This window comes from Ursus americanus, chromosome 17 (genome assembly GCF_024610735.1).
Source record: "Ursus americanus isolate L20-20 chromosome 17, mUrsAme1.1.p, whole genome shotgun sequence".
NCBI lineage: Eukaryota > Metazoa > Chordata > Mammalia > Carnivora > Ursidae > Ursus > Ursus americanus.
The window spans coordinates 11,534,016-11,561,026 of NC_142143.1; the positions used below are offsets into that span (position 1 = coordinate 11,534,016).

A 27,011-nucleotide genomic window follows, 5' to 3' on the forward strand; every position below is an offset into this window, starting at 1 on the left:
CTGCCTGCCTCTCAAATACATAAATAAAATAAAATTGTTTTCCTCCCAGGGCCGTGGTGGCAGATACCATCATGCGTGGAAATGCTTTGCAAAGTGTTAGTAAAGGGTCAGGTGCTGTTATGGTTTTTCCACCAAGACTGGGCTTCGTAAGGATTTATGATTTTTTGTTTCTTATTTTGTTTTTATTCAAGTATAGTTAATACACAGCGTTCTGTTCGTTTCAGGTGTGCAATATGAGGAGACAATTCCTTGTATCTCTCAGCGCTCGTCGTGATAAAATTAAATCTTTTAAAAAATTAATTAATGAATTTTAAAAGTTCGAATTCCAGTACAGTCAACATGCGGTGTGAGAGCAGTTTCCGGTGTGCACTGTAGGGATCCAGCAGTTTCCTGCCCTACTCAGTGCTCATCGCAAGTGCGCTCCTCGCCCCCAGCCCCTGCCCCCCTCATCCGCCCACCCGCCTCCCCTCTGCAACCACCAGTGTGTTTTCTCTGTGTTTAAGAGTCTGACTTAAATAAAAACTTGAAACATTCACAAAAAAAGAAAAGGTCTGTTTTTTTTGTTTGTGTCTTTTTTTCTTGGTTCATCTGTTTTCTTTCTTAGATTCAACACACGAGTGAACTCATATGGCGCTTGTCTTTCTCTGATTCCGCTTAGCATTGTACCCTCTGGGTCCATCCAGGTCGTGGGATGTTGTTCACCGTTGTAACCATTTTTTTTTTATTAAAAAAAAAAGTTTTTTTAAAGATCCTTTCATCCATTTGAGAGCTAGAGAGGGAGGGAGAGCACACGAGCAGGGGGAGAGGCAGAGGGAGAGAATCCTCAACCAGACTCCTCTCTGAACCCCAGGCGGGGCTCAGTCTCACCACCCCTGGCAACCCCTGCTGTCCTTTCCTCTTTATGAGTTTGACTGCTTTAGGGTGCTAAGTACCTCATAGGAGTAGAATCGTCCAGCATTTGTCCTTGTGTGACTGCCTTTTTTCCCTTTTTTTATTGGGGTGAAATATGCATAACTCCACATTCCCATCAGCCATTGTTAAGGCTACACTTCAGTAATATTAAAAGCTCTCACAATGTTGTGTGACCAGCACCACTATTGTTGTTTTTCTTTTATTGTAGTTGGAGTTTTTTTAGAAGTTTATTTTATTTTTTTTTTTAGTAATCTTTCCTCCCAATGTGGGACTGGAACTCACGGCCCTGATCAAGAATCACACACTCCACGGACTGAGCCAGCCAGGCGCCCCTCTTTTTTTGTAATACGAGTGCCCAATTTAGGCTTTGACTGCCCTTGCATCCACTTTCTGAAAGAGGGCCATCTCCATAAACACTGCTGGCTAAGGAGCCAGGCTGCCCCACCACCTAACCCGCCCAGGAGGCTCCTTTGTTTTGGAAATCTTGGTTGAATTCCAAAGCTGACTACATAGGCCACCTGTTTTGTCTCTTCCCAAGCCACCACCTGTCCCCTCACCTGGCTTTCCCCATCTGCAAATTCAGGCCCAGCTCCTGGCCCACCCGTGGGTTGATCATCTCAAGCCCTGGAGTGCGATTCTTGGGTCATCATTCTGTCACTCTGTCCCTCCCTCAAAGCTGGGGAGGAGCCACGATGCCCCAGGGACATGTGCCCAGGGACCCCAGAAGGAAGGGTCTGGTTGGCTTCCCTGTGCACGGGTGTGGGGGCGGGAGGCGGGGTGCGGGCCACCCCCAGCCCCTTGGCCAGGGCAAAGCAGAAAAGCCCACAGCAGTGCGGCTGCTACAGCTCTCCCAAGCCGTGGGGCCTTTTCCGCTCAGCTTCTGTATCTGTGCAGGGGCCCGTCTCTCCTAGGGTTGCCAGGGGAACCAGACCTGCCTGCGTGGCCGGTCCCCACAGCGCCTGGCACACACTCAGCTTTGGCCACGGCCGCTGCTCTGCTCAGGGACCATGCGGGAAACATGGCTCGCTGGCTGTTTCCATTTGCTCTTTCCTAACACTAGCCTTCCTAGAAGAGTCCTCCTTTAGAAAGAAAGACATCTGTCATCAAGCAGAAACAAGCGGGCTAGAAAACAGCAGTGTTTCCTCAGCTCTCTCCTGCAAATGTCTGCATCCCTGCAAACAGCACTTGGCTACCAAGGGCGGGCCTCCTGGGGCTGTGCTGACATCAGGGACAAGTCCAGAGTCCTGATTAGATCCAAAGGGGTGGGGGGAGGACACGGACAGACACAGGCGCACGAGGAAGTGGGGTGGGAGGGACAGAGAGGAGAAGCTGGGAAGAAGCACCCAGAGTGGGCGTTGGTCTGTGGGGAGACTCATTAGCTGAGGGTCCCACAGTCTGTCAGTGGCAGGAGGGCTGAGTAGGGAAGGACCTGGAACGCAGGTGTGGGGCTGTCCCTTTGAGGCAGTCAGGGCAGACTAGGGAGGGTAGGACACTAGGACCAGCCTGGGTGTGTTTGTTTCATCAGGAGCTGCTTGAAGTGGATGCTTTCAGTTTCCCTTTAGGTCCATGTGTTTGGGCTCCGGGTGTGATTACTACACAGACTCCCAGCCAGGTCCTCCCAGCTAGGAACTGCTGGATGTGCTTCAGCTCCCAGAAGATTCCTTGGTGAGCTCGGAGGGTGGGGGCCCCAGAGCAGGGAGATGTCTGGGCTTGGCTCCCTGCCCCCCACGGGGCCCTCTGTTCCCCCCATTGTGGGGCAGGAAGAGAAGAGCAGGCCTGTGAAACTGCAGCAGAAAGAAGGGAGTGGCCGGGGGTGGGAAGGGCCACAGCATAGATGGTCCAGTCATCGAAACTGAAAACAGCAAACTGTAGACTTGTGGGGTCGACAATGAGGGCGTGAGTTTTATCTGTGTTTATGCCGGCAGAGGCAAACCTAGAAGCCTTGGGAATGTTAAAGTCCCATTTCTCCTCAGACAGCTGCGTCAGAAGGCCTGGTCTTCCCTTCTGTCCTGCCGGCGCCCACCAGGAGCTCTGTGACCCTGGGTGAGTGCCATCCCTGGGAATTGTTTGTTCACATCTCTAAAAACTTGTCTTCAGTCTTTTCCTGTTAATTCACAGGATCTGCCGTGTTTCGTGCGTGCTCAGCTTTCGACTACTCTAAGTATCGAGGGTACTGCCTCCTGGCTTCTCCCTGTCGTCTGACTTAGTTCATGGTGTCCTTTGCAATTTTTATTTTTTAAGAGGTCAGATAACTGAAACTTCCCCTTTATGGCATCTGGGATTTGCATCTTGCTTAAAAATTTCCCCAACTCCACATTATTTTTTAAAAACATGTCTTCCAGGACATTTGTAGCTTTTTCTCTCTAGCTTACATTTAGGTCCTGTTGGGATTTATTGATTGATTGGTTGATTTTGTACAAGCCTTTCAGTTTTTCCTTCTCTTCCTCCCCCTCTTCCTCTTTCTCCTCCTATTCCTTCCCCTCCTCCTCTCCTTCCTCCTCTTCCTCGTCCTTCTCCTCCTCCTTCTTTGTCCTCCTCCTCTTCTTCTCCTCCTGGTTCAAGACATCTTTAACAGATGCCGGCTACAATCCATAGAAACTTGGCTTTTTTTATGGCTTCAAAGGAACCTGAAGTGCGCTAAGGAAATGAGGCCCACCCTTCGTTAGGGAACAAAAGTAGGGTGAGGGTGGAGGGAGTGGGGCCCAACATCCACACCTGGCCTGACCACCCTGGGGGAGGCGAGGCTTTGGAAAGTCCTGCCAAGGCTCAGACATCAGGACAGCCATGTTTTTCTGCAATTCCCTCTTCCTCTTTCTCCTCATATAAAAACCATTATGGCTGGAGTACAAAGACATGAGGAATTAAATGGAAGCTCCAGGAAATCTGATAGAACTGTCCAAAGCACGTTGAATCAGAAGGGTAATTCCTGTGAAATCTGAGACCTAGTCTTATTTGTTCTTGGCCTGCAGGAGCTTTTCATCAAGTTAGCAGAGACCAGTGGAATTGCTGAGCGGTGAGTGAAGCTGGCTGTGCTGTGGCTCCCGCAGCTCAGATCTGAGCTGGGCTGTGCCCTGGAGACCCAGGGCAGAGGGTCCCCCGGGAGGCCCTGGAACAGGAGTTCAGGCAGGGACTAGATAGGCCCCCGGCAGTGCTCAGAGCGGGACAGAGGAGAACACACAGAGAGGACCGCACTCAGGACAGTGCACATTCAAGGGGAGTCTGGAGTCAGTGGGGGGCAGCTGGTAGGGGAGGCAGCAGGTGAGCTGGGCTTCCACACACAGCTACACTTTTACAAGGTGAGGAAGTGGGAAAAAGGTATTCCAGGGGAAGGGAGTAGCATAAGCAAAGGCCTGGAGGCTGAGGTGTGATCAGAAGCAAGGAGGGGCTTGGGCTGGCTCAGTCCTTACAGCCTGCGTGCGACTCTCCATCTCGGGATTTTGAGTTTAAGCTCCATGTTGGGCCTGGAGCCTACTTCAAATAAAAATTAAAAAATAAAAAAAGAAAAGAAGCAGGAAGTGAGGGGTCCTTGAGGGTCTCTGGGCCAAGGCACCATGGAGGCAGGGAGCAGTGCGGAAGACAGGAGTGGGAGCATTAGGGAGCCCAGGGTGGGGTCCAGGCTAAGGAGTTTGAGCCTGTCTTAGTCTCCCCTTTCCCCGCCCGAGGAGCATGCCTGCAGCTGCTTGTGGGGAGATGCTTTGGTGAGAGTCTCTGTGCTGCTGCCTCTGGAGAGCTTAGACGGAGCCGGTAGGGATGGGAGGGCTCCGTGTCCTGTCCGGGCTGTGCTGGTGGGCAGGGGCAGGCTGCTTCCCTCCTTCTCCTCCTGACAGCCGTGCCGGGAACTGACAACCTGCAGGCTGGCCAAGGACACCCGGGTACTGATGAGGCAGGAGGGAGCACTGTCCAGCATCAAACCCAGCGGAGGCCCAAGACAAGGGTCGGGGCCCGGCCAAGTATAGCGGAGGATGGAAGAATGGGACAGAGAGTGCAGACACATTTGCAAATGTTTGGCGTCATCCAGGGTCTGGCTCTTTCTGCCAGCACGCTCCTCCTGCTCTGCCTTTGCTCTTGGTCCTTGTGCTTCATGATGTCCTTTGGCTGCCTGGGGCTCCCTGCTCAGTGGGCACTCTGCTTCTTCCTCTCCCTCTGCCTGCCACTCCCCCCCCCCCTCCGTTCACGCTCTCTGGCTCGCTCTCTGTCAAGTACATAAACAAAATCTTTATTAAAGGAAAGGACCCCCCCTTCTTATTAGGAGTAATTGACAATTAAATGACCTGCATTATACTAACTCCTTGTTGCCTTACAACTTGTCACCGTTATATCTACCTTTTTAATATACTTCGTCTCAGCTCTTCTCCTTTGGACATTATTGGGAATCACGGTTTTACAGACTCAGCCTGGCTCAGTTAAACATGCTCATAACAAATATTATCAATTATCATTATTATTATTCTATGTAATTGGGTAGGATTCCCAGTGGGTGCCCTATTGGGCACTGCTCCGACCATTCCCGAAGCATCCTTTCCTTCAGGAGTAGGGCCATTGAAGGCCCGTGGAGTTCAGTTTTCCTCCCAGGAGTCTTGCTGCCTTTGAGTGGAGTAAAGCCACGGATGCCTGTGTGAGTGGGCGAGGGATTGCTAGAAGATGTATCCGTCGAAGGGTGGAGTTCACTCTGATGACTCTAGGTTAACCTATGTTATCATCCCACTTTTCTTAGACAACTTCCTTTCCTCCAGCACCAAGGTTTCTCCCATGCTGGCGATTGTCCCATCAGGAGTCAGGCTTATGTCTTATGGGCACTTGCTCCAGTTGCTCCCATCATCTTTGAAGGGTAGTGCCAGACACCAACCTGTTATTGGGGTTAGCTGTTACTCACTGCTATAAAACCACACCCGCCCTACTAAAATTAAAAGAAATCAGAGTAATAAGTGCATATGGTTAAAACAACTCAGTTAGTACCGAGGGCTCTGCTCACCCACTTGCCCAATCAAAAACAATCACTTTTAATTTGTGGCCTTTTCTTTAGGTGCTTAATCAATATCTTTAAATGATATTCTTACACTGGGAGACAGAATAGGTGAACGTGTAGGCTCTGGAGACCGGCAGTCTGGGCGTGAATTCTGGCTCTGGCCCTAGCTGGGTGCTTTGGGTAAATTACTTAACCTGTCTGAGCTTCAGTTCCTTTTCTTACAGAGTCATGGGGAGAACTAATAGATGAGTTAATGCATACAAAGCACTTAGAACGGTGCCTGGTGCAAAGCAGATAGTCCTCAGCCACAATAGTTAGTTTCATTCCCTTGTTTTTTAAATTTTGAAGAGTTACTCATTTCTTACCAGGACAGATAATGATTTCACTTACTTTTTTTTGTAATAATTTTTTATTATATTATGTTAGTCACTGTACAGTACATCCCTAGTTTTTGATGTGAAGTTCCATGATTCATTACTTGCGTATAACACCCAGTGCACCATGCAATATGTGTCCTCCTTAATACCCATCACCAGCCTATCCCATTCCGCCACCCCTCAGAAGCCCTCGGTTTGTTTTCCAGAGTCCATAGTCTCATGGTTCATTCCCCCTTCTGTTTACCCCCCTTTTCTTCTTCCCTTTCTTCTCCTACCGATCTTCCTACTTCTTATGTTCCATAAATGAGTGAAACCATATGATAATTGTCTTTCTCTGCTTGACTTATTTCACTTAGCATTATCTCCTCCAGTCCATCTTGCTGCAAATGTTGAAAAATGGTTTTTTGATGGCTGAGTAATATTCCATTGTATATATGGACCACATCTTCTTGATCCAGTCATCTGTTGAAGCTCATCTTGGCTCCTTCCACAATTTAGCTATTGTGGACAATGCTGCTATGAACATTGGGTTGCATATGGCCCTTCTCTTCACTATGTCTGTATCTTTGGGGTAAATACCCAGTAGTGCAATTGCTGGATCATAGGGTAGCTCAATTTTTAACTTTTTAAGGGACCTCCACACTGTTTTCCATCAACTTGCATTCCCACCAACAGTGTAAGAGGGATCCCCTTTCTCCACATCCTCTCCAACATTTGTTGTTTCCTGCCTTGTCCATTTTTGCCATTCTAAGTGGCGTAAGGTGGTATCTCAATGTGGTTTTGATTTGAATTTCCCTGATGGCTAATGATTTTGAACATTTTTTCATGTGTCTGTTAGCCATTTGTATGTCTTCGTTGGAAAAGTGTCTGTTCATATCTTCTGCCCATTTTTTGATTTGTTTATTTGTTTCCCATGTATTGAGTTTGAGAAGTTCTTTGGAGAGCTTGGATACCAGTCTTTTATCTGTAGTTTATTTGCAAATATCTCTTTCCATTCTGTGGGCTGCCTCTTAGTTTTTTTGACTGTTTCCTTGGCTGTGCAATAGCTTTTTATCTTGATGAGGTCCCACAAGTTCATTTTTTCTTTTGTTTCTCTTCCTTTGGAGATGTGTTATGAAAAAAGTTGCTGTGGCTAATATCAAAGAGGTTGCAGCCTATGTTCTCCTCTAGGATTTTGATGGATTCCTGTCTCACATCGAGGTCTTTCATCCATTTGGAGTTTATCTTTGTGTATGGTGTGAGAGAGTGGGTCACGTTTCATTCTTTTGCATGTAGCTGTCCAATTTTCCCAGCACCATTTATTGAAGAGACTGTCTTTTTTCCACTGGATGTTTTTTCCTGCTTTGTCAAAGATTAGTTGCCCAAAGAGCCGAGGGTCCATTTCTGGGTTCTCTATTCCGTTCCATTGGTCTATGTGTCCGTTTTTGTGTCAGTACCATGCTGTCTTGGTGATCACAGCTTTCTAGTATAGCTTGAAATCCGTCAACGTGATGCCCCCAGCTTTGTTTTTCCTTTTCAACAATTCCTTGGCGATTCAGGGCCTTTTCTGGTTCCACACAAATTTAAGGGCTGTTTGTTCCAGTTCTTTGAAAAATGTCATTGGTATTTTGATCGGGATGGCCTTGAAAGTGTAGATTGCTCTGGGTAGCATAGACATTTTAACTATGTTAATTCTTCCAATCCATGAGCATGGAATATTTTTCCATCTTTTTGTGTCTTTTTCAATGTCTTTCAAGAGTGATTTGTAGTTTCTAGAATATAGATCCTTTACATCTCTGGTTAAGTTAATTCTGAGATAACGTATGATTTTTGGTGCTATTGTAAATGGAATGGATTCCCTAATTTCTCTTTCTTCAGTCTCATTGTTTGTGTATAGAAATACAACTGATTTCTGAGCATTGATTTTGTATCCCGCCACATTAATGAATTGGCTATAAGTTCTAGTAGTTTGGGGGTGGATTCTTTTGGGTTTTCCATATAGAGTATCATGTCATTTGCAAAGAGAGACAGTTTGACTTCTTCTTTGCCGATTTGGATGCCTTTTATCCCTTTTTGTTGTCTGATTGCTGTTGCAAGGACTTCTAGTACTATGTTGAATAATAGTGGCGAGAGTGGGCATCCTTGTCGTGTTCCTGATCTTAAGGGAAAGGCTTCCAGCTTTTCCCCATTGAGAATGATATTTGTTGTAGGCTTTTCATAGATGGTTTTTATGAAATTGAGGAATGTTCCCTCTATCCCTACACTCTGAAGTGTTTTAGTCAGGAAAGAATGCTGTATTTTGTCAAATGCTTTTTCTGCATCTATTGAGAGGATCATATGGTTCTTGACTCTTTTCTTGTTGATATGATCTATCACACTGATTGATTTGTGAATGTTGAACCACCCTTGCATCCCAGGGATGAATCCCACTTGGTCTTGATGGATAATCCTTTCAATGTACTGTTGGATCCTATTAGCTAGGATCTTGTTGAGAATTTTGGCGTCCATATTCATCAGGGTTATCGGTCTGTAATTCTCCTTTTTGATGGGGTCTTTGCCTGGTTTGGGGATTAAGGTAATACTGGCCTCATAGAATGAGTTTGGTAGTTTTCCTTCTGTTTCTATTTTTTTGAAACAGCTTTAGGAGAATAGGTATTATTTCTTCTTTGAATGTTTGGTAGAATTCCCCAGGGAATCCCTCAGGCCCTGGACTCTTGTTTTTGGGAGGTTTTTGATCACTGCTTCAATCTCTTCATAATTAATCAGTCTGTTTAAATAATCAATTTCTTCCTGTTTCAGTCTTGGTAGTTTATAGGTTTCCAGGAAGGCATCCATTTCTTCCAGGTTGTTTGATTTATTGGCATAAAGTTGTTGATAAGAGTTCCTAATCATCCTTCCTGTTTCATTGGTGTTGGTTGTGACTGCTCCCCTTTCATTCATAATTTTATTAATTTGGGTCCTTTCTCTATTCTTTTGAATAAGTCTGGCCAGTGGCTTATCAATCTTATTTATTCTTTCAAAGAACCAGCTTCTAGTTCTGTTGATCTGCTCTACTGTGCTCCTGGTTTCTAATTCATTGATCTCTGCTCTCATCTTGATCAACTGCTCTCTCGTGCATGAGTTAGGCCTGTTCTTCTGTTCCAGCTCCAGCTTCTTGAGGTGAGAATATAAAAACTGCATTTTAGATTTTTCTGTTCTTTTGAGTGAGGCTTGGATGGCTATGTATTTTCCCCTTAGGACCACCTTTGCAGTGTCCCATAGGTTTTGGACCATTGTGTTTTCATTCTCGTTAGTCTCCAGAAATTGTTTAAATTGATTTTTAATTTCCTGGTTTACCCAATCATTCTTGAGCAGGATGGTTCTTAGTTTCCAAGTGTTTGAGTTTCTTCCAAATTTTTCCTTGTGATTGAGTTCCAATTTCAAAACATTGTGGTCTGAGAATAGGCAGGGAATAATTTCAGTCTTTTGGTATTGGTTGAGACCTGTTTTGTGACCCAGTATATGGTCTATTCTGGAGAAAGTTCCATGTGCATTTGAAAAGAATGAGTATTCTATTGTTCTGGGGTGCAGTGTTCTGTATATATCCATGAGGTCCGTCTGGTCTAGTATGTCATTCAAAGCTCTTGTTTCTTTGTTGATTGTCGGCTTAGGTGATTTGTCTATTGCTGATAGTGGGGTGTTGAGATCCCCTACTAATAACGTATTATTATCTATATGTCACTTTATTCTGGTTAAGAGTTGGCTTGTGTATCTAGCTGCTCCCCTGTTGGGGGCATAGATATTTATAAGTGTCATATCCACTTGTTGGATACATCCTTTAAAAATAATATAGTGTCCTTCTGTGTCTCTAACTATAGCCTTTAGTTTAAAATCTAATCTGTCTGATATGAGAATTGCTAGCCCAGCTTTCTTTTGAGGTCCATTGGCATGAAAAATGGCTTTCCATCCCTTCACTTTCAGTCTGGATGTATCTTTAGGTTCAAGATGAACCTGTCTCTTGTAGACAGCAAATGGATGGGTCATGTCTTATTATCCAGTCTGCAACCCTGTGGCATTATGGGAGCATTTAGGCCATTCACATTGAGAGTGATTATTGAGAGAGATGATTTTAATGATGTCATGTTGCCTGTGAAGTCTTTGTTTCTATAGATTGTAAATTTCTGTTCTGTATCACTCTTGGGGCCTTTTTACTTTTATAGAACCCCCCTTAATATCTCCTATAGGGCTGGTTTGGTGGTTAGGAATTCAGTCAGTTTCTGCCGATCCCGGAAGGTCCTTATCTCTCTATCAATTCTGAATGACAGCCATGCTGGATAAAGGATCCTTGGCTGCATGTTTTTCTCGGATAGAGCTTTGAAAATATGCTGCCACCCCTTCCTAGCCTTCCATGTCTCTGTGGACAGGTCTGACGTTATTCTGATATTTTTTCCTCTGTACGTGAGAAATTTTTTGCCCTGGCCGCTTTCAATACTGTATCCTTGGATCTAATATTTGCGAATTGCACTATGACATGACGTGGTGTAGGTTTGCCATGGTCGACCTTGGGAGGGGTCCTCTCTGCCTCTTGGACACGAATGCTTGTTTCCTTTGCCAGATTAGGGAAGTTTTCAGCTACAATTTGTTCAAATATCTCTTCTAGACTTCTCTCTTTCTCCACCCCCTCAGAGATGCTGATGATTCTGACATTGGAATGTTTCATCGAGTCAGTAATCTTCTGTAATCTACATTCTTGAGATTGGATTTTTTTTGAGCCACGTTTCTGTTTTAACTTTCTCTTCTACCATCCCGTCCTCCAGTTCACTAATTTGATCTTCTGCCTCATTTACCCTGGCCGTCAGAACATCTAGTTTTGACTGCATTTGATTCATAGCATTTTTAATTTCTGCCAGATTCGCTCTCATTTCTGCCCTTAGAGATTCTATATTCTTGTTAATATTTTTGTTAATATTTTTTTCAAGCCTACACATCATCTTGACCATTGTTGCTCTGAACTCCATTTCTGACAATTTGGTTATATCCATATCCATCATTTCTGTGGCAGAGGCCACAGACTCATTATCTTTTCTTTGCTGGGGGGGATTTCTCCTCCTCGTCGTTCTGATGAGAAGAGGTTGCGGGGTTGCCCAGAGCCCAAATTATTCACCAGGACCCAAGCAGTGTGCACTTGTTTTATAGGGACCTTAGGGATGTGGGCTTTTTGATTTTTCAGCTTGCCTTCTGGGGGAGGGGCCTGCCGTGCTGATATTCAGGCAACCCTGTTTGGGTAGAGTCTCCGTGTCCCCTGTGAGGGGGGATGGGGATGGGCACACCGTGAGCTGCTATTTCCGGGCTTTTGTTCTCTGGCAGGTTTCCCTGGTGGTTTTCTGTGGATCTTCTGAGAGTCAGAGCAGCAATGGCCAAATCCTAGCCTCTGTCTCAGAACAGAGAGATCACAGTCTGCTCTCCACTGAGCTCTCTTGGACACTTTAACTCTGTTTCTGTCGGTGCTGCCAAAAACCCTGCAGCGTCCTGGGTTGTGCGCCCCACAGCCTGTGTCCCAGCCCTCACTTCCAGGGCCCACAAGTCTCTGTCCTTTGTGCTTCTAACACTGCCAGCAGCCCCCCGGTTCCTGCACGGGCTCCCGAACTCCCTGTTCCAGTGTGGTTCGTGAGCGCTCCGGAGCTCCGGTTTTCAGTGTGGTCGCGCGCGCGCTCCTGAGCCCCGGGTCATCAGTCCTGTTCCAGTGAGCGCTCCGGAGCTCTGGTTTCAGTCTAGTTCGAGTGTGCGCTGCGGAGCTCTGGTTTTCAGTCTGGGCGCACGTGTTCCCGAGCTCACGGTCTCAGTCTGTTCTCTTGCGGGTGCCCTCCGAGAGTCCGCCCCGCTCCCCCGTGCAGGTGGCTACCGCTTCCCGGTGCCCGAACGCGGTGGCTCCCTCCCCCTTCCATTTATCTTCCGATATCTGTGCGTGGATTCACGGCTCCCCGCTTTGTACCTCAATACTCAGCGCTGGAGATGTTCATTTGTAGAGATCCAGATGTATCTTCCTGCGTCTCAGCCTGATTCTGTGGGTTTTCAGGATGGTCTGGTACATATCCAGCTCGACTCAGGGGACCGGCTGAAAATGGGGTCCCCTACTCCTCCGCCATCTTTTTCTCTCTGATTTCACTTACTTTTATACTTTTTCTTACACACCTCCCCAGCGTGTCCTCATATCATGCTATCACTAATTTTTTTTTAAAGATTTTATGTATTTATTTATTTGACAGAGATAGAGACAGCCAGCGAGAGAGGGAGCACAAGCAGGGGGAGTGGGAGAGGAAGAAGCAGGCTCATAGCGGAGGAGCCTGATGTGGGGCTCGATCCCAGAACGCCGGGATCACACCCTGAGCCGAAGGCGACGCTTAACCTTAACCACTGTGCCACCTAGGCGCCCCATGCTATCACTAATTTTATGTCCTCGATTAGAAACCTTTCTAGTCGTAAGGAATTTACTTACACCTTTGTGTCTTTTTTTTTTTTTTAAAGCCTCTCAGTCGCTGCCAGTATTTTTGGACTCCCCACTTTATACAATGAAGATATTAATCCTCCTCTCTTCAATGCTTCACCTCCCAGCTTCTATCATTGTACTTTAATTTATATATTGGAAATAAGTGCATTTAGTTCTCATATTTAAATGGTCTCTTTTGTTCTAAAGGTTAAAAATCAAAGAAGAAGGTTTACATATATGTGATGTTTTCAGTATTGTTTACTGTAGAGCTAAGTTGTGAAATACAGTTGCACATGCTTTCTTGTACAGCTTTAGTTTTTCCTGATTTTCTAATTGCCTATGTTTTTACCTCTTGCATTGTTGCCTTCAACATTTCCTCCATTCCTTTCGAAGTGTGCATTGTGTAAGTATTGTATCTAGACCTCTTTCCCCATAGAACTCTTCACTTCTTATTCCATTCTGGGCTGGTTGCTCTCTAGGCCTGCTGTGTGCCAGCTGTATTCCTCGGATTCCTTCCTGTCTGGTAATTTTTGTGTTTCCTGGACCTCATAACTTTCTGTCTCTTGGTTATTATCCTCCACCTTACCCCATAAACACACAAACTTTTTTTTCCTGCGGCTCTTTCTTAAGTCATTTTCTAAGAAATGATAACAAATGGTAACTTGTCATTCCCCATTTAGTTTCATTTCTTCTGTCACCTTTTTGTTTTATTTTCTGGAAGTTTTCCTGGACCTTTCCAACCTTTCCTTAGACTTCTTTAGTTTGCCATTACTTTTTTTAAAGATCTCTTTTTTGTCCCATAATTTTTAAATCCCTTTTCAGTGCACCCTGTTCTCATTTTATGAAGACAACACCTTTCTAATCTCCCTGAGGACGCTGGATCAAGGTTTAAAAAATTATTCCCTATAATCAAAATTACGTATTAATTCTGGTATCATTGTTTTTAAGGTTTATTAAGTCCAGTTGATTTTTGTTATTGTTGTTCTTTTTTTAAAGTAAGCTCTATGCCCTACATGGATCTTGAACTCATAACCTTGACATCAAGAGTTGCAATCTGTACTGACTGAGCCAGCCAGGCGCCCCTTCTGGAGTCATTTTTTATTTATCTTAGCCCCCCTTTCCATCTGGTCCTCTTTCTTATAGATCGGATCCTAGATTGCCTATTTGTAGTTAAGAGAGAGGTACGTTAAGTGACAGGCTTTCGTGGAGAGTGATTGGATGAGGCCCCCCTAGATGCCAGAAGACAGGTATTTTGTCTGGAGTTTTTCAGTTCTGCTTTTCCCCCTCTGGGGTAGACTTAGGCTGCTGTGAATATAGAATCGAGTGTGGGGTTGGTAACCTTCTTCCTGCTTCCCCTCTACCTCCCTCTCATCTTTGGTCTCCCTCTCTGAAGCTCTGCCTTCAGATCATTCTTCTTGCCTATTTGTCCTCACTCTGTTTTTCTAAGGGCACCTCCCTCTCTCTTCCTTATTCAGCTATCAGTTCTCCATCCAATCTGCCTTTAAACATTTGTCTAAGGCTCTGGACTCCTGTTCTTTTCCACTGGCAGCAGAATGAGGAGATGCAGTGTGTGGGTTCTTGAGTCCAGGAGGCAGGTTTGAACCCAGGCTAGCACTTACTTGATTTCTGACTCTGGGAAAATCACATAGTCCGTGCTTTAGTTTCCTTATCTTTAAACAGGAATGTAAACGATACACATCTCAATGATTATAGGAAGAAAATAGGTTATTATTTGTAAAGTCTTACAGCTATGAGCAATGCAGTGCATAGGCCACAACTGTGAGTCACTCTCATCATTAGTTATTTTTATACCTATAAGTACCTTTACTATCATTTCATTCAGGTATCAGGTGGGATATTTGATAAATGCTCTTTTGCCTTCTTCAAATAGTGTCTAGGGGCACCTGGCTGACTTCTTTGGAAAAGCATGGGACTCTTGACCTTGGGGTTGTGATTTTGATTTGTAAATTCAGTATAGAGATTCCAAAAAAAAAAAAGTGAACTTAAGATATTAATGCTTAAATGTAATCAACATTTGCTGTCTTTCCTCATCTCCCAAGGCAAGAGAATAACAGAACTAAAATTCTCTCTCTATAAGGGTCTGTTTTTTTTAAAAAAGACTATGAAGAACTGGTAAGAATGGAATGGTGGACACTGTCATGTAGTGTGAGTGTGAATGTGAATTGGTTTAATTTTTTGGTAATAGTGTGGCTCTAGGTATGAAAAAATTTGTACGTGGTGATACCTTCTGACTCAGTCATCCTGTTTCTCGAAATGTCTTATGGAAACAATCTCAAACGCAAAATGCAAAGTTTTATACAAGGAGATTGTTGTTCACACTATCATTGGGTGAAGAATTCGAAGCAATGTAAGGTTCGAAGTTGGTGGAGGACAGCAGAGAGAAGTGGGCACATTCTGGAGGGCTCAGCAGTCCATAGCAGAGCTGTAAGGATTTTCCCAGGACTCAGCAGATCTCCAGGCCCTGGGGGATAAAGAATCTTGCAAAAGCAAGGAGGACACAGGCTTTGGGAAGGTATGGAACGGGGAAATTAATCAAGACAAAGACTGGTTCACGATGCAGGACATCACTGTGGAATGAGAAGAGTCATGTACAAATAAACACATATACTGTTGACCCTTGAACAACACAGGTATGAACAACACAGATCTACTTCTATGCAGACTTTTTCATTAAATATATGACGGGACTGTATACGTACATTCTCTTCCGTATGATTTTCTTAACATTTTCTTTTTCTGTAGCTAACTGTATTGCACAAATACAGTACGTAATACACATAACATAGAAACTATGTGTTGGTCAGCTGTTTATGTTATTGGGAAGGCTTCTGGTCCAGAGTAGGTTATTAGTGGTTAAGTGTTGGGAAAGTCCGAAGTTATGTATGAATTTGACTGCACAGGGATGGAGTCGGTACCCCTAACCCCTTTGTTGTTAAAAAATCAACTGTATATCAATGAATGTTTTTGTATATTCAAGGCAGTAGACACAGTCATCACAAACATGGGATTTGGATTCAGAGACACTCGGGTTCAAGTCCTGGCTCTAGCACTGTTGTGAACACGTGGACTAACCTAAGTTCAGGTGCTGCTGTCTTCCCCATTCAAGTGGGAGCCACAAGAGCACCCACCCCCTGGGGGTGTGAAGATGGTCAGTGAGGGAGCACGTAAGGAACCCTGCCTGGTAGACACTTGATCCGTATTAGCTCTTAGCAATTAGTAGACACACACGTTCCTGACCTTGAGGAATTTCCAGAGCATTTGTCCCATCTTTTCTTCTGTGTTTGGTTGTATTGCTTCTATAACTTCTCAGATGGCAGTCTCCTTGTCCGATTATCTTCTCCTTGTGCCCCAATAGGACGGCAGGAGTCTGATGTGGCTTCGGAGTGAGCTGGAGTGAGGTGAGTAAGTTTCCTTAGATATCCGCTGGCAGAAGCCAGTAGACAGACAAGCGCATCGGGTAAAGTCTACTTTGGCTTTTGTAAGCATCCCAGAGGGAAGCACCAGAGACCTGGCCCCTCGCTGCTTCCTGCTGCCACAGCTGGCTCACATTTGACCCCACGATTTGTTCTCTCTTTGCCAGGGGTAAAGCGACACCACCTTCCAGGCGGGACGCGGACGCGAGCTGTAGGGAAGACTGTCAGATCCCACTGCTGGCACCATGACCTCAGGAGCACATGGGCTCAGCCCAGGTAGTCAACTTCCACTTCTCTGGATGATTCCTGGAATTGCAGGGATGCCTCCAGCTGAGTTAAGCTACAGAGGAATCATTCCTTTGAAGAGCTTCCTTGAGCCCCCAAGAGGGGTCAAGAGAGTCCCCAACACAGGATCTATAGGGACCCCTCCCTCCTGTCCTCTCAGGGTCATGGCTGACTGCTCATTTCCTCCCTTCCCCTGCCGTCCTTCAAATCCATCAAATGGCCCAAAGTGAGGCCAGGACAGTCCACAGGGAGGCTGGGGATAGCAAAAGGGAAAGGAGGGAAGAAAGGGGTCCTGAGTCGGAACAGGGTGAAGAGGTAGACCAGCAACCTTGGAGGCTTCTCCTGCCCTCTTGCCCTGTCCAATCCCCCTGCATGGCTCAGGATGACTGTGAGGCTTCACAACAGAGGCCATTCCCTCCAGCTGTCACCCTGGTGCCAGCCTGAGTGCTCAGTGAGGGTCAATGCGCCACCGAACTAGACCCCAGTCTGGTCTTTGCCACCTCCCACCTGTGTGACCTGGAGTGCCTTACTTAACCTTCCCTGTAAAATGAGAATATTTCCTTATGTTGTTATGAGGATCAAATGTAATGTGTTTCTGTGATTTGGGCCAGTGCCTCTTACAAAGCGTGTCTTCCCTAAGTATTGTTGGTGTCCCCTCTACCTGGAACCTGTTAGTGCCAGGTAGAATCCTCCCCTCCCCCAGCATGCCCTGGCCCCCCAGGGCTATGTGAGGGCATTTGCCCTCTGTTCCCACTATAAGCATTTGCTTTCCAGATATGACTATGGGGCAGGAACGGATTCTCTTGACCTCAATACACCTGCCGAGGCGGGCTCTCAGCTCTTTCCCCGCCCCCCCTCCCCAATCCATAAATAGAGAGATTAGCTTTCCTCAAGCAAAGCCCTGGTTTCCTGTCTCCCTTACTGAAGCAGGAAAAGGAAAAAAACTAAACAACCTTTCATTTTTTTCTTTCCATCTAGAGAGCGAAGCACTTGTCGAGGAAGTCATTGAGTGTTTCCAGAACTCAGTGAGCCGAGAGGAACTGCACTTCTTGCTGACCAACCATGAAGCCTGGGAGAGATTCGTGGCTAAGGCCACGTTGTCCAGGTAACGGCCTAGGGATGCCCCGGGATGGTCACCCAGGTCTGTGCGGGGTAGTATCCTGGGCTTGGGGTTGAGTATGTTCCTTCTCAACAATCCATGAGGAATATGTCTTCCCTGACATTTGCTGGCAGTGAATGGCCTCGGATTGAGAAGAGGCAAAACCTGCAGAGGGCAGGTGATGGGACCTTGGCCTTAACCCAGAGCAGACCTGTCTCTGCCTTGGTCTCTTCATCTGCTCATTTTATCCTGAGGAAGTGGAAATAATGCATGTAAAGGGCTTAGCCTAGTGACTGGCACATAGTAGGTGCTCAGTTAATGTTAACTTTTTAGAAGATTGCTGAGAAGAGACAGGGGCCAAGGGTCTTCTTCCTGGAGATGTGGGCCTAGCACGGCTTCCTCTGGGACAAGTGAGAAGAACAGTAACACCTCAGTCTGTGAACCTCGGGATTCGGACTAGAGCCTTCCCTCCCCATCTACGGAGTTCTAGCAACATTCAGGATCCTGCTGGCTCACGAGGTGCAGAGGCTGGAGTGGAACTGGACTGAGCTGGATTGGATCCTGACTCCATCTCTGCCCAGCTCTGGGGCTCTGGAGTTGTATGTCTTGGAGTCTCAGATTTGTCATTTTTTCAATGAAAACAGTAATTCAGTCTGATAAGATGGTGGCGCAGGCCTTATTATGAACGCAAGGTCAAAGGTGAGGAACCAAGTGCAGTCATCCTGTCCTAAGGCCCAGGAGACCTGGACCAGGGCCAGAGCTGGTGGTCAGGATAGACCAGGGTTGGTGGGGTCTGGGTTGGAGGACTAGGTAGGCTTGGAGAGCAGGGCTGGACTGAGTGGCGCTCTAAGGCACAAATATGAGGAGACCAGGGACCTAGCAGAGGTCCTGTGAATGAGAGAGTGGACATTTCTTCCTTCCCTTCTTTATCTCTTCACCACCAGGCATATAGGGTCATGAGGGGTTGTCTCCTCCATACCTTGTCTGGTTGCTGGCGGGTCTTGACTGCCATTTGGAAGCCTCTTCTCTTCCACATAGAGCAGCCCCAGACCAATAATAGAATGAGGCAGTGTGGCTTTGTGACAACTTCCAGCTCCACAGGAGGCAGCAGCCAATTCTGTACTCTTTGGGGATTTCTGAGCCTCAGAGGTCCCCACCAAAGCAACTTCCTCCACTAGCTTGCCAAAATGCAGGTCATTTCCGGTTTAGTGATTCATAGAAGGTTCCCAGAGTCTCTTGCATCTTTAAGAGATGTCGGAAAGTTGCACATGGCCTTGGGGTACCAGCTAGGTGTGAATTAGGCTGGTGACACCTGTGAGGTCGGGTTGCTGGGTGGTGGCTCGGAGTCCATGCCGAGAGCTGGAGAGTCTGAGGGGAAGCGGGGTACTGGGTGTCCTCCCTCGCAGTCAGTTGGGGCAGTGGCTGGGCCCCAGCAGAGGACATCAGGCTGGGGGAGAGAGCGGGTGCCAAGCAAGATGCTCGTTAAGGTGCCTCCTCACTCCGAGGTTTTGTTTTCTTAAGTTCCAAGTGCCCAGAGTTAGCCAAACTGCAAAGTCTGAGAGCACAATCCCTAAGACTGCCTTTACTGTTGGGACCCACTGCAAATTGTGGAGGCTGTCCCCAAAGCACCTTGTGATTCGATGATTCCCTGGAAGCACTCACCGAGCTCAGTGAGAGCTGTCACTATCACCCCAGAGCAGGGCAGGGAGCAGGGACATGTGTGGGACAAAGACATGGAGGTACCTTATTAGAGGGGAAAAGGGCAAAATAAAGTTTTTGGTATGGAGTGTTGAGGAGTTGGGCATTTCTGTAGCTGAGCCCAGGGAGGGAGGGGTTCATGCAGATGGCCCGGGGGTAGGGGTGGATGTCAAAGAGAAGAGGGAACATGGAACCTGGAATATGGAGGGAGGGGGCTGGAGAGTGAGGGGAATGGACTGAAGAGGACACAGGGGACATGTTCAAGAGAGGTGTGGAGGAACAAGCAATGGGAAGGCCAGGAATAATAACGTTAGAATTGTCGGAATATGCAAGAAGACGGTGGGTTTGATTTTTCCATCTTAATACTTAGTTCTTAGCCTTCTTGAAGTTGACAGCTGCTACTCAGGACCGGATTTGACCACCGATCAGAGCAAAGACAAATAGGCTGGTCCACTGGGTGATGCTGGCAGGCTGGTCACAAGTGACCCAGACCCGTGGCTCCCCTTCCACATCCCAGGAGCGACCGGGTGCTGTCAGCATGGATGCAATCCCCTTAAATGTGTCTGCCAACCACTCTGATGACTTCAGAAGTCCCCATTGTCCTATGTCCAGTTTCCAGCCCCTACTCCCCCCCTCCCCAAACTGTCCATAGACAGAGGGAGAAGCGGGAGGTGGGGTCCCTACTCTGAAACACAAGTCATAAGGTCCTGCATTGTTGAGCCAGGTACCCGTCCCCAGGGGATGGAGACACTGGGCGGGGTGCCGGTTGTGCGCCCCCGTCGGCTGACTCTCCCTGCCTCCACCTGGTGATGCCCTGGCGTCTGCCGGACACCTCCCTCAGCAGTGAGAGGGGGACTTGCCCACTGAGGCGGGATTGTCTTCACAGTGCGCTGAGTGGCTTATTGACCAAAGATGTTGCCCGAGACCCCCACCTCTGGAACTGTGGTCATCCGGGGTGACTTTTCTTGTGATCCTCGGGGGTCAAGTAGAGCCATATTTTCTAGTCACTAGATCTTTAGCGTCCTCAAGTGGGCTGGACTCGCCACATGTTCCCGAAGTGCAGATGCCTGTCCCTCCCCTGACGAGTCTGCAGCCCCGGCCTGGTTGCCACACTGCGGGGCTGTGTTCCGGGAGCCCATCCCGTGCACAATCCGCTCTCATACACATTAGCCCATCGGGCCGCAGCTCGAATGGACATCGCATCGCCTTCTGCCTCTCACAGTGGTTTCATCGGGTCATCACGCGCAGGGTGCGCTAGAGACAGGGTGACGAATCAGGAGGAAGGGAGGTTGCAGAAAAGTGACCAAGAAATAACCAAACAAGGAGAGGTGGATAAAACAGAACCTTAACCCATTTTCAGAGGTCACAGCATCAACGTGCCCTTGAGTTTGGCCCCTTCCCTGAGTTGTTGGACCCAAGACACCACTTGTCCCCTCACCTGGCTTTCCCCATCTGCAAATTCAAGCCGAGCTCCTGGCCCACCTGTGGGTTGATCATCTCAAGCCCTGGAGTGCTATTCTTGCATCATCATTCTGTCACTCTGTCTCTCCCTCAAAGCTGGGGGAGGAGCCACCATGCCCCAAGGGCATGTGCCGGGGACTTCCCCCCAGAGGAAGGGTCAGGTTGGCTTCCGTGTGCACACGTGTGGGGGCGGGGTGTGAGGTGCAGGCCATCTCCAGCACCTTGGCCAGGGCAAAGCAGAAAAGCCCACAACAGTGCTGTGGCTACAGCTCTCCCAGGCTGTGGGGCCTTTTCAGCTCAGCTTCTGTATCTCTGCCGGGGCCCCTCTCTCCTTGGGCTGCTGGGGGAAACAGACCTGCCTGTGTGGCTGGTATCCCCACACCGCCTGGCACACACTCAGCTCTGGCCACCGTGGCTGCTCTGGCCATGGACCACGTGGGAAGCAGGCTCACTGGCTATTTCCATGTGCTCTTTCCTGACGCTAGCCTTCCTAGAAGAGTCCTCCTTTAGAGAGAAAGACATCTGTCATCAAGCAGAAACAAGCCGGGTAGAAAACAGCAGCGTTTCCTCAGCTCTCTCCCGCAAACGTCTGCATCACTGCAAACAGCACTTGGCCACCAAGTCTAGAGAGTCCTGATTAGATCCAAAGGGGTGGGGGGAAGACAGGGACAGGGTGACTGCAACAGGGGATTTAAGCCCCTCCCCCAGGTGCCATGGGAGCAGAGTAGGGCACAGGGACTCTGCCAGGGAGGGTGCTGGGGGGCTTCTCAGAGGAGATGATGCCAGATTTGGGCTTGAAGTCTGAGCATGGTTTTTCCAGGTGATAGAGGCAGGAGCTTCTGGCAGAAAGATCTACATCAGCAAATGCCTGGAAGCCACAGGGGTGTGGCACTCAGTGGCTGCACTATGGCAAGTCAGCTGTGAGCACCTGGCATGTTGGGGACAGAAAGGTGTAAGGCAGGCACGCCGGGGAGTGCGGTGGGAGGGACAGAGAAGAGGGGGCTGGGAACAACCCCCAGGGGGTCTGTGGGAAGACTCATTTGCTGAGGGGTCCCACAGTCTGTCAGTGGCAGCAGGGCTGAGCAGGGAAGGACCAGGAACGCAGGTGTGGGGCTGTTCCTTTGAGGCAGTCAGGGCAGCCGAGGGTGGGTAGGACACTAGGACCGGCCAGCTGTGTTTGTTTCATCAGGAGCTGCTTGGAAGTGGATACTTTCAGTTTCCCTTTAGGTCCTTATTTTTGGGCTCCGGGAGTGGTTACCGCACAGACTCGCAGCCGGGTCCTCCAAGGTAAGAACCCCTGGATGTGCTTCAGCTCAGAGGAAGATTCCCTGGTAAGCTGGGAGGCTGGGTGTCCCTGCCCATCTACTGACCCTCCAAACAGCTCTTTAAGGAAAGGATCATGGTCAAGGTTATGTAGATGAGGAGGAACCTGCTGCTCCAGCCCCAGGTCCCAGCCTAATCCTCCTCCCATCTTCAATGCTTCACCTCCTAACTTCTACCATTGTACGTTAATTTACATTTTGATTGGCAACAAGTGCATTTCGTTCTCATATTTAAACGTTCTCCTTTGTTCTAGAAGTTAAAAATTGAACAAGGAGGTTTACATATGTGTGATATTTTCCATTTTGTTTACTGTTGAGCTAGCTTGTGAAATACAGTTGCACATGCTTTCTTGGGCAGCTTTCGTTTTTCCTGATTTCTAATTGCCTTTGTTTTTATGCTTTGTAATGTTGTCTTCAACATTTCCTCCTTTTCTTTTGAACTGTGCATTATATTAAGTATTATACCAAATATATTATTATAAGTCTCCTTTCCCCATAGAACTCTTCACTTCGTATTCCATTCTGGGCTGGATGCTCTGTAAGCCTTCAGTATGCCCAGCTGTAGTCCTTGGACTCCTTTCTGTCTATGTTAATTTTCCTGTTTCCTGGACCTCCTATCTTTCTGTGTCTTGGTGTCTTGGTTATTATCCTCTACCTCACCCCGTAAACACACACACTTTTTCTTTTCTGCATCTCTTTCTGAGGTTATTTTCTAAGAATTGATAGCAATGGTAACTTGTCATTCCTCATGTAGTTCCATTTCTTTGTCACCTTTTTGTTTTCTTTTCTGGAAGTTTTCTTTGACTTTTCCAGCCTTTCCATAGACTTCTTTAGTTTGTCAATCACTTTTTAATTCCTAAGATCTCTTTTTTTCTCATTATTTTTTTCCCTTTTTACTGCACCCTGTTCTCATTTTATGAAGACAACACTTTTCTAATCTCCCTGAGGATATTGGTTCAAGTTTTAAAAAATTATTCCCTATAATCAAAATTACGTGTTTCTTCTGGTATCATTGTTTTTGAGGTTTGTTAAGTCCAGTTGATTTTTGTGGGTTTTTTTTTTTTTTTAATGTAAGCTCTATGCCCACTGTGGGGCTTGAACTCATAACCTTGAGATCAAGACTTGCATGTTCTACCAACTGGGCCAGCCAGGTGCCCCTTCTGGAGTCATTTTTTATTTACCTTAGTCACCTTTTCCATCTTTTCATCTTTCTTATATATGTGACCCTTGATTGCCCATTCATATTTACAGAGAGGAAAGTTGACTGACCGGCTTCCCTCAAGTGTGATTGGATGAGGGCCCCCTAGATACCAGAAGACAGGTATTTTATCCAGAGTCTCTCAGTTCTGCTTTTCCCCATCTGGTGTAGACCTAGACTGCTGTGAATATAGGATCAGGTGAGGGGTTGGTAACCTTCCTCTGCTTCCCTGCACCTCCCTCTCATCTTCGGTCTCCCTTTCTGAAGCTCTGCCTAGCACAACATTCTTCTTGCCTATTGCCTTGTTCTCTTTCTGTTTTTCTGATGGTACCTCCCTCTCGTCTTCTTTATTGAGCTATCAATTCTCCATCCAGTCTGCCTTCAAACATTTGTCTAAACCTCTGGACTCCTGTTGGACCATTCTCTTTTTAAACTGGTAGCAGAATGAGGAGAGACGGTGTATGGGTTCTTGAGTCCAGCAGGTAGGACCTTGAACCTTTGAACCCAGTTCACCACTTACTAGATTTCTGACTCTGGGCAAGTCACATATCTGTGCTTTAGTTCCCTTATCTGTAAGCAGGGAAGCAAATGATACACACACAACTCCATGATTATTGGAAGAATACAGGTTATTATTTGTAAAGTCTTGGAGCAATTACCAGTGCAGAGCAAAGGCCACAAATGTGAGTCACTCTTATCATTAGTTTTTTTTATATCTTTACTATCATTTCAGTCAGGTCTCAGGAGGGGTAGTTGATAAATGCTCTTTTGCCTTCTTCAAAGAGTGCCTAGGGGCACCTGGCTGGCTTATTTGGAAAAGTATGGGACTCTTGACCTTGGGGTTGTGAGTTTGATTCCCAAACTGGGTGTAGAGATTACTAAAAAAATAAATAAATAAACTTAAAAAAAATAATGCTGAAGGCGCGTGGGTGACTCAGTCGGGAAAGCGTCTGCCTTCGGCTCAGGTCATGATCCTGGGGTCCTGGAATCGAGTCCTGTGTCGGGCTCCCTGCTCCATGGGTAGTCTGCTTCTCCCTCTGCCCCTCCTCCCACTCGTTGTCTCAATCTCTCTGTCTCTCACGAATTATAAATAAACTCTTCTAAAAAAATAATACTTAAACCTAATCAACATTTGCTGTCTTTCCTCATCTCCTAAGGCAAGAGAAGAACAAAACTAAAATAAATTCTCTCTCTGTAAGGGTCTGTTTTTTTTAAAAAGACGATGAAGAACTGGTAAGAATAGAATGGTGGACAGTGTCATGTAGTGTGAGTGTGAATGTGAATTGGTTTAATTTTTTTCATAACAGTGTGGCTCTAGGTATGAAAAAATTTGTACATGTCGATATTTTCTGACCCAGTCATCCTGCTTCTAGAAATGTCTTAAGGAAACAATCTCAAATGCAAAATGCAAAGTTTTCTACAAGGAGATTGTTCTTTGCAGTATCATTTAGATAAAGAATTAGAAGCAGTCTAAGGTTCAAAGTTGGCGGAGGACAGCAGAGAGAACTGGGCATTATCGGGAAGGCTTGACAATCCATAGTAGGGCTGTGGGGTTGTACCATGACCTCGCAGGACTCCAGGCCCGGTGGGATGAAGAATCTTGTGGAAGCAAGGAGGACGTTGGGCTTTGGGAAGACACAGGCTTTGGGAAGCTGTGACACCAGGAAATTGATCCAGACAAAGACTGGTTGCTGATACAAGTCCTCATTGTGGAATGAGAGGAGTCATTTACAAATAAACACTTCTACAGGTGACCCTTGAACAACACAAGCTGAACAACAGAGATCTATGTAGATTTTTTCATTAAATATATGTACACTAGTGTAAATGTACTTTCTCTTCCTATGATTTTCTTTCTTTTTTTTTTTAAGATTTTATTTATTTGACACAGAGAGAGAGAGAGCGAGCACATGAGCAGGGAGGAGAGGCAGAGGGAGAAGGAGAAGCAGTCTCCCCACTGAGGAGGGAGCCAGTTGTGGGTCTTGAGCCCACGATCCTGGGATTATGACCTGAGCGGAAGGCAGATGCTTAAACGACTGATCCGCCCAGGCAACCGTTCCTTATGATTTTCTTAACATTTTCTTTTTCTGTAGCTTGCTGTATTGCAAGAATACAGTACGTAATACATATAACATAGAAACTATGTGTTGGTCAGCTGTTTATGTTATTGGTAAGGCTTCTGGTCAAGATAGGTTATTAGTGGTTAAGTGTTGGGAAAGTCCGAAGTTATGTATGAATTTGACTGCACAGGGATGTTGTTGGTACATGTAACCCCTGTTATGTTGAAAAATCACCCGTACATGAATAAATGTTTTTGTATATTCAAGGGAATAGAGCACAGTCATCACAAACATGGGATTTGGATTCAGAAACACTCAGGTTCAAGTCCTGGCTCTAGCACTGTTGTGGACACGTGGACTAACCTAAGTTCAGGTGCTGCTGTCTTCCCCATTCAAGTGGGAGCCACAAGAGCACCCACCCCCTGGGGGTGTGAGGATGGTCAGTGAGGGAGCACGTAAGGAGCCCTGCCTGGTAGACACTTGATCCGTATTAGCTCTTAGCAATTAGTAGACACACACATTCCTGACCTTGAGGAAGTTCCAGAGCATTTGTCCCATCTTTTCTTCTGTGTTTGGTTGTATTGCTTCTATAACTTCTCAGATGGCAGTCTCCTTGTCCGATTATCTTCTCCTTGTGCCCCAATAGGACGGCAGGAGTCTGATGTGGCTTCGGAGTGAGCTGGAGTGAGGTGAGTAAGTTTCCTTAGATATCCGCTGGCAGAAGCCAGTAGACAGACAAGCGCATCGGGTAAAGTCTACTTTGGCTTTTGTAAGCATCCCAGAGGGAAGCACCAGAGACCTGGCCCCTCGCTGCTTCCTGCTGCCACAGCTGGCTCACATTTGACCCCACGATTTGTTCTCTCTTTGCCAGGGGTAAAGCGACACCACCTTCCAGGCGGGACGCGGACGCGAGCTGTAGGGAAGACTGTCAGATCCCACTGCTGGCACCATGACCTCAGGAGCACATGGGCTCAGCCCAGGTAGTCAACTTCCACTTCTCTGGATGATTCCTGGAATTGCAGGGATGCCTCCAGCTGAGTTAAGCTACAGAGGAATCATTCCTTTGAAGAGCTTCCTTGAGCCCCCAAGAGGGGTCAAGAGAGTCCCCAACACAGGATCTATAGGGACCCCTCCCTCCTGTCCTCTCAGGGTCATGGCTGACTGCTCATTTCCTCCCTTCCCCTGCCGTCCTTCAAATCCATCAAATGGCCCAAAGTGAGGCCAGGACAGTCCACAGGGAGGCTGGGGATAGCAAAAGGGAAAGGAGGGAAGAAAGGGGTCCTGAGTCGGAACAGGGTGAAGAGGTAGACCAGCAACCTTGGAGGCTTCTCCTGCCCTCTTGCCCTGTCCAATCCCCCTGCATGGCTCAGGATGACTGTGAGGCTTCACAACAGAGGCCATTCCCTCCAGCTGTCACCCTGGTGCCAGCCTGAGTGCTCAGTGAGGGTCAATGCGCCACCGAACTAGACCCCAGTCTGGTCTTTGCCACCTCCCACCTGTGTGACCTGGAGTGCCTTACTTAACCTTCCCTGTAAAATGAGAATATTTCCTTATGTTGTTATGAGGATCAAATGTAATGTGTTTCTGTGATTTGAGCCAGTGGCTCTTACAAAGTGTGTTCTCCCTAAGTATTGTTGGTGTCCCCTCACCTGGAACCTGTCATTGCCAGATAGAAACCTCCCCTCCCCCAGCATGCCCTGGCCCCCCAGGGCTATGTGAGGGCATTTGCCCTCTGTTCCCACTATAAGCACTTG

At 47.0% G+C, this 27,011-nt stretch overlaps 2 protein-coding genes across 13 annotated transcripts in view; both read left to right on the forward strand.

Annotated features, from left to right (window-relative positions):
- The first annotated feature begins 2,470 nt into the window (after positions 1–2,470).
- The window catches only part of LOC123780735 (apolipoprotein L3-like), a 29,120-nt gene continuing 4,579 nt past the window's right edge, over positions 2,471–27,011 (forward strand). Inside the window, exons 1-8 of one of the 12 annotated variants that reach the window (XM_045779813.2) lie at positions 2,471–2,577; positions 2,886–2,955; positions 3,882–3,925; positions 16,077–16,119; positions 16,302–16,410; positions 17,398–17,524; positions 25,904–25,946; positions 26,129–26,237. In XM_045779813.2, coding sequence (XP_045635769.2) covers positions 26,207–26,237 — 31 coding nt within the window. In that variant the 5' untranslated portion in view covers positions 2,471–2,577; positions 2,886–2,955; positions 3,882–3,925; ... (3 more) ...; positions 25,904–25,946; positions 26,129–26,206. The other 11 variants (XM_087868741.1, XM_087868740.1, XM_087868742.1 and 8 more) reach the window with 11 other exon arrangements.
- LOC148108626 (apolipoprotein L3-like) overlaps positions 2,482–27,011 on the forward strand; it is a 67,253-nt gene continuing 42,723 nt past the window's right edge. The window contains exon 1 of the mRNA XM_087868752.1: positions 2,482–2,577. The gene's annotated coding sequence lies outside the window, so the exon portion shown is untranslated. The remainder of the gene's footprint in view (positions 2,578–27,011) is intronic.